The sequence below is a fragment of the Populus euphratica genome, unplaced genomic scaffold (genome assembly GCF_000495115.2).
Source record: "Populus euphratica unplaced genomic scaffold, PopEup_1.0 scaffold19.1, whole genome shotgun sequence".
NCBI classification, from domain to species: domain Eukaryota; kingdom Viridiplantae; phylum Streptophyta; class Magnoliopsida; order Malpighiales; family Salicaceae; genus Populus; species Populus euphratica.
Window position 1 is genome coordinate 1,772,116 of NW_011499853.1, and position 6,020 is coordinate 1,778,135.

General features: G+C 33.4%; 1 protein-coding gene across 1 annotated transcript; it reads right to left on the reverse strand.

The window, feature by feature from the left end:
* Positions 1 to 1,367: 1,367 nt before the first annotated feature.
* LOC105122240 (Core-2/I-branching beta-1,6-N-acetylglucosaminyltransferase family protein) lies at positions 1,368 to 5,727 on the reverse strand. Its single transcript, XM_011021238.1, has 2 exons — positions 4,552 to 5,727; positions 1,368 to 2,245 (listed from the first exon to the last, which is right to left on the reverse strand). The coding sequence occupies exons 1-2, from the start codon at positions 5,068 to 5,070 to the stop codon at positions 1,607 to 1,609; spliced, it is 1,158 nt and encodes a 385-aa protein (XP_011019540.1). The 5' UTR covers positions 5,071 to 5,727; the 3' UTR covers positions 1,368 to 1,606.
* Positions 5,728 to 6,020: the final 293 nt, after the last annotated feature.

Here is a 6,020-nt window from a genome sequence, read left to right on the forward strand (position 1 = left end):
GCGAGATGAGAAGGTGAATTTTCTAGTATAGATTCTATAGAATTCAATTTCGACAACGATATTCTTACTGCCCGTGCCCTAAGGCGGTTTTCCTTTATTGCTTTCTGATGTAATTGGAGTGGCCTTGACCCCGTGTGCGAGCCGTGTAATTGTTGTTCCTTATGGACTCTGGCCTAAAAAAAGAAAACAACTGATCATCAGATGATATATAATCTTAAGAAAATATTTAGATACTATTTCTTTCACATACAGTAGTTTTTTAAAATTTATTTTGTATTTTTTTATTATTAAAATATCATATTATTTGCTGATTATATTAAATTTAGTTTTTAAATTTTTAATTATTAAATATTTTATTTTGATTTTTTTCAATTTTATCCCATATTAAATTTGATTCTTATTTTTATAGTTATTATTTGTTATAATTTGATTCAATTTAATTTTTCTATTAACTTTGATTCTTATTTTTATAGTTATTATTTGTTTTTCTATTATTATTTATTTATTTATTAAATTTAATCTTTATTTCTTTGATTGTTATTTATTCTATTTGAAATAATTTATAAAATTATAAGATTGTTATTTATTCTACTTGAAATAATTTATAAAATTATAATTATTAGTATTTTAATTTCATTATCTTTTAATTTTTTTATCTACTAAATTTGATTTTTATTATTTTTTATTGTTATTGATGAATTTTTAAAATTTTATTTTTATTTAACTTTTTAATTTGTAAGATTTATTTCTTATTATTTTAAAAAAATCAACAAGTTATGTTCCTAATATAACCAAATACTGAAAAGTATTTCCATCAACAAGTTATGTTTCTAATATAACCAAATGGTTATATACTGAAAAGTATTTCCTAACTTATTTTTTATAATATTATCAAATATAAAAAAATAATTTATTTTTCAGAAATTCATTTAAAAAATAACTAGTTTTTTAAAAAAATTACTTTTCAACAAATAAAAAAATATTTATAAAATATTTATTCTTCTTCTGTTTTGTTTATCCATGTAATGTGATGAGATCTAATCATAAATTTAAAAACATTTAATTAACAAACACTCATTATAACTTTAAAAAACAAACCAAAAACTCTTTAATCCATGATTAAAAAAGAACTACAATTTTGAACTTTTTTGAAATTAACACACAGCCACATAGTTATTGTTTGTTAATTTTAGAATTAATGATGTGACTAAATAGGATGATTAAGTATAGTCTCAAGTCGTGAACTAGAATAATCTCTCGATGAAATGGCTAAAATCCGAAGGTTGCTAAAGGATTATAGGCAAAAGAATTATGAAATTAAATATTAATTTCATATCATTAGCAGGGAGGCGGGGGAAGGGTGACCTGTCCCGAAATGAGGCACATAGAAACTATTAAAATCAAGCATGCGGCATTAGCTATACGTACTCTGTACATCTAATTTTGCTTTGGACATGAGCATTCCTACAAGGGAACAAGCTTGAAAGCACACCACATCATCCAAGATTGTGCCTGAAAAGGAACTAACATAAAATGCAAAGAATGAAAGTAGCATGTTCCTCTCAGCCATTCACAACTGCTAGAACTTGGCTGGCGATTCCATTTATCAAAATCCCAATACGTTTTGTGATACCTGTAACAGAGGTTCCAAAGCGCTTGGCGCAAACTTCCTCGCAAAAAGAAAGCAAACCGGGGAGGATTGATTATTGTAAATGCAATGCTTATCTTCACGAATCTTTTTGAAGAACTCCTCAGTTATGTCCGCTCTTCCGAAGGTGGCTGGGTGAGCCCCGCCCCTTGACCAGTCCACCCAAGTAAGGGTTCTGTTAGCCAAGAGAGGTGCTGCTTCAATGGTTAACATGGTGGGGAAATAATGTTCATCAACATAACAACTTGGCCTACAGAATTCTTCAAATTTTGGGTAATATCTAGCATCTTCCACTACACTGACCGCAAGCTTTCGGTTGATCTCAAACCATTGAGATCCTTTGCGCCACTGGGTAATATTCACCTCAGGTGCCATGTTCTCATTATACCGTCCTCTCCCATATGGCCCATGATCATCAAATGCACCAATGAAGCTATGCTTGGATCTCATTATGTAGTCATAGATGACACTGAAATTATAGAGAGGAATGCAAGATTCAGATACGAGAACAAACCGCTCATTGGAGATATCGAGCAATGCATTTGCAAGGAGTCTTCTTTCCGCATCACACATGCTCATCCTACCCCATTCAGCAACCTGTGTTTGGGAAATATCGGGATAAAATGTAAGCTTCCTTGTAGTACAAGATCAAAATTAAAATGGTCAATAAAACTTCAAGTCTTGATGATAAAACAGAAAACGTTAACTGAAAACCATATGTATAGCTTTGTGGCATTCTTCAATTATATATCTTGCTTGTGTAACAGTGATTTAATTTCCTGGACACGTTGACATTCACATTTTCAATGAAGGAAAAAATTTGAACAGTTAATGGGGTAAGAAATTATTCCAAAGGCATAATAACTAAAGAAGGTATGAAGTGGCTACCTTCAACAAGCAAGGAACAGAAGCTAATAGCCAATTTGAAACAGGCTCAAGTGATTTCATGCACATACTTTGTCTAACAACACAAAAACATCAAAAAGGTCGTGAATGAGCATGCCTCTATCTTTTAGCACTGCTGCATATTCTGTCTTAAATTCTAAACTGGTCCATCACAAGCTCCAGACTGTACCCCAGAAATTCAAGTTAATAAATTTAAAATTATTCTTCCTCCAGCTCTGCAGACTCTAGTTCTTTTACTTGAGAAAGGAGGGTATAGCCAGTTCCATTTCAATATCAACTATTGCTCTTTCAAACCTGTTTGTCATTATTAGCTCTAGACAAGGTGTGGGCTTGAAACAAAGACATGGGCATCATGGAAGGAATGGGTATGGAGCGGAAAAGCCCATGGAAGGAATGGGTATGGAGCGGAAAAGAATGAACTGGAAGCATAAAGGTGTGAGATAGCAGTGTGATGCATGGACTTGAAGCAAAAAGGATGCGAGTTATCATGAGTCATCTTACTATAATACTATTTCATGTACAATATAACCTAAAGAAGATCTCTAATCTTTAATCAACTACCTAAACTATTACAACCTTCTATCTTTACTACAAAATTCCAGGATATACATCTCCTTTTTTACCAGCTTTTAGCACTCCTTCAATCCAACTTCAAACAATGAAATGCCATCAAAATACTTCCACAATGATTTCAAGTAATGATACCAGCTCTGTTGTTGAACACTTGTATATGTTAATTCTAAACCTTAGCATTTTCAAGCCAGATTTTAACCCAAACACTGACATCTAATAGTAGTGCATAAAAAACTGCCCAGAGCCTTGTCATTTAAGATATTCTATGTATCTTAACACCATCAGAACCCCTTTTCCTTACTATATGTCATGCTTTAATCCAGTTTTAATCCATTTCAAACATTCTCCACACACCCCTTATTGTCAAGTCAATCTCACCTTCAACTGACTAATACACCAGTAATGTCTTGTTCCGGAGTCTTATATCTAGTTTTGCTGGATATAAGTTGTGCAATCACATAATATAGAAGTACACGAATTCATTTACTTGTGTATTTTCAACCTTGCTATTTGGTAAAAAGAGCAGTTATTTAGGCAATTCTTTCATGGTGTTACCACCACAGGCTTTCCCACAAGTTATTGGAAATTCCATACACTCAGTTAAAGAGAAAAATCTTGCAGTATAAAATTGTTTCAAGCATCGACAGAACCAGAAGCAAACCTTGTTTCAAAGAGAGGAGGGCGGGTTATTCACATTTCATTTGATGGTCAGAGGCAAATTCAAAGCTAAGCAGTGGTAATTCTAAAGGGGGAAAAATAGTTTTTCTTCGTGTGCTGTCCCTACCTAAAAAAAATTCCCATCATAAATGAATAAGACCTCTAACAAAATTTCTAAGAACGTTCTCTAAAGTGTGCCTTCATAGATTATAGTCATCAAAATTCCCTTTTACCCAAAAGAACACAAAATTTCCTTAAAAAGGGAAGACTAATGACAAGAATTCAAGTATAAACATATATTGAAAGTTGGATGAAAATGAACCTTCTGAGTACCTAAAATTATTTTCAACTTCCAACAGCAAGTATATTTGATGCGCTCAAATAAATGTTAGAGGAAACATGGACATAACACAAATTCAGTGGCATGAAAAACTGCATCTGTATCTCAGTATCTCTAACATGCAGCTATTCTCAGGGAAAACTGCTTCCAGCAGGGGAAAATTTTCCACATTCAAGGATCTATATATAAGATGCATGCAAGTCCACATAAACATCACAATTGTCAAAGCACACAAAAAAAACTCTCAACAAACTAAGGTAGCTATTTGCAGACAATGGAAAACTAAAAATAAAATACAAAAATAGAGCACTAGAGCAATGGCATTTACAAATAGTTCAATCATCAAACAAATTTCAAGACCAAAAATCTGAAATTAATGAACAACGAATGAAAAAAATCAGGATGTTAAATATAAGCATTTACACACCTGGCTTGGGATTTGTCTCCGATGGAAAACTGAAGAAGATGGAAATTTGGCTTCAAATGTTGGCAATGGATGAATGTAAACAGAATATAACCCTTCATGCCCCTTCAAAAACCTTTCCCAAAGAGGTGCCAGAGGCAATGGCCCCTTTGTCAAAAACATAAACGCAATCTTCGGAATTCTCTTGAAGGGATACTTCTTTATTCCAGGGACAAATGAAGCCCTCCAAAAGAGTTCTTTATCACTCATGTTATGGAGCAGATTAGATGGAGGCCTAATCCAACGATCCAAAGTATCAGGTTCATCAAAGCAAGGCTTAAAGGCAGGCTTAACAGTTGTCCTTGCAGTCTGAACTCCAAAACGCTTGATTGTATACATACTGATGATCGAAAAGGCCATACATAGAGCTAAAAACAGCAAAAATAATTGAAGTAACCTTATTGGAAAGGGCTTGGATTGGCTTGCTTTGATTGAAACTGCAGGGTCCTTCCCTTCCTCCAATGGAACAACTCTTGACTGCATCTTTATAGTGAGAATTCACCTTCTGGATCTGATCTAAACACACCCTTTTGGCATTGAAATTGCTTTCAAACCTCGAAAAACTATAAAAGAAATTAACTTTTATCTCCAACTAAGAGCCCCAAAACTCCAAGATTGTATCTTTCAAGAGAAATAGTTAGCTCAATTTATGGTACCAAGCTCTATCACACAAAAACCAACACAGATCTAAAACCTAATGCTAAGGAAACAAACAAGATAATGCTATGTTGAAATCCGAGTTTGCAGCACATGGGGTTCTAGACATTCAAAGAAGGCTGTGGACATACCATGTTGCTATTCAGTGGTGCAAAATGAAGCGGGGTCCAAAGGATTGTTTATTGCTTCGTTCAGTGCTTCAATTACGCCAATATTGAGTTTTGATAGAGAGAGATCGAGACTGGCTAACGGAGGTGGACAAAAGGAAATAGAAAGTCTGGTGGCAAGAGAGAGAAGTGGGGCCTCTCTGACTCCGGGATAGTGAGTAGAGGGAGGGAGGGAGGGAGGGACTTATGTGTGCATGGGATTGAGTGAAATTGAGGCAAGGAAGGGGAGATTGATGATCTGTGAAATCTGGGGGTTTTAAGAATGTTTTGTCACGCAAATGGTTATAGAAGCGAGAGTGTTAGCTTTAGCTTCGGCTTCGGCTTCGTCCCTACCCTTCGCTGTTTGTATTTTTTTAAGTATTTGTTTTTAAAAAATATATATATATTTTTTATTCGTACATAAAAAACTTAAAAAAAAAAAATATATATACATATTTTTTTATTCGTACATAAAAAACTTAAAAATATTAATTTAAACTTTTGAAATGAAAATTCAAAATCTTTAAATAATATATTCCAACCACACTCACAAAATATTTTTAAGTAATCTTTTCTTTGTTTTAAGAGAAATCTTTGTATTTGAGCTGGCCAATGACAATTAATTTTGGT

Excerpts from the sequence above, each read along its gene's own strand:
- LOC105122240 (XM_011021238.1), bottom strand. The coding sequence starts at position 5,070 with ATGCAGTCAAGAGTTGTTCCATTGGAGGAAGGGAAGGACCCTGCAGTT. Across the intron at positions 2,246-4,551 it reads GGAGACAAATCCCAAGCCAG|GTTGCTGAATGGGGTAGGAT; the intron begins GTGTGTAAATGC and ends TCCCAAACACAG.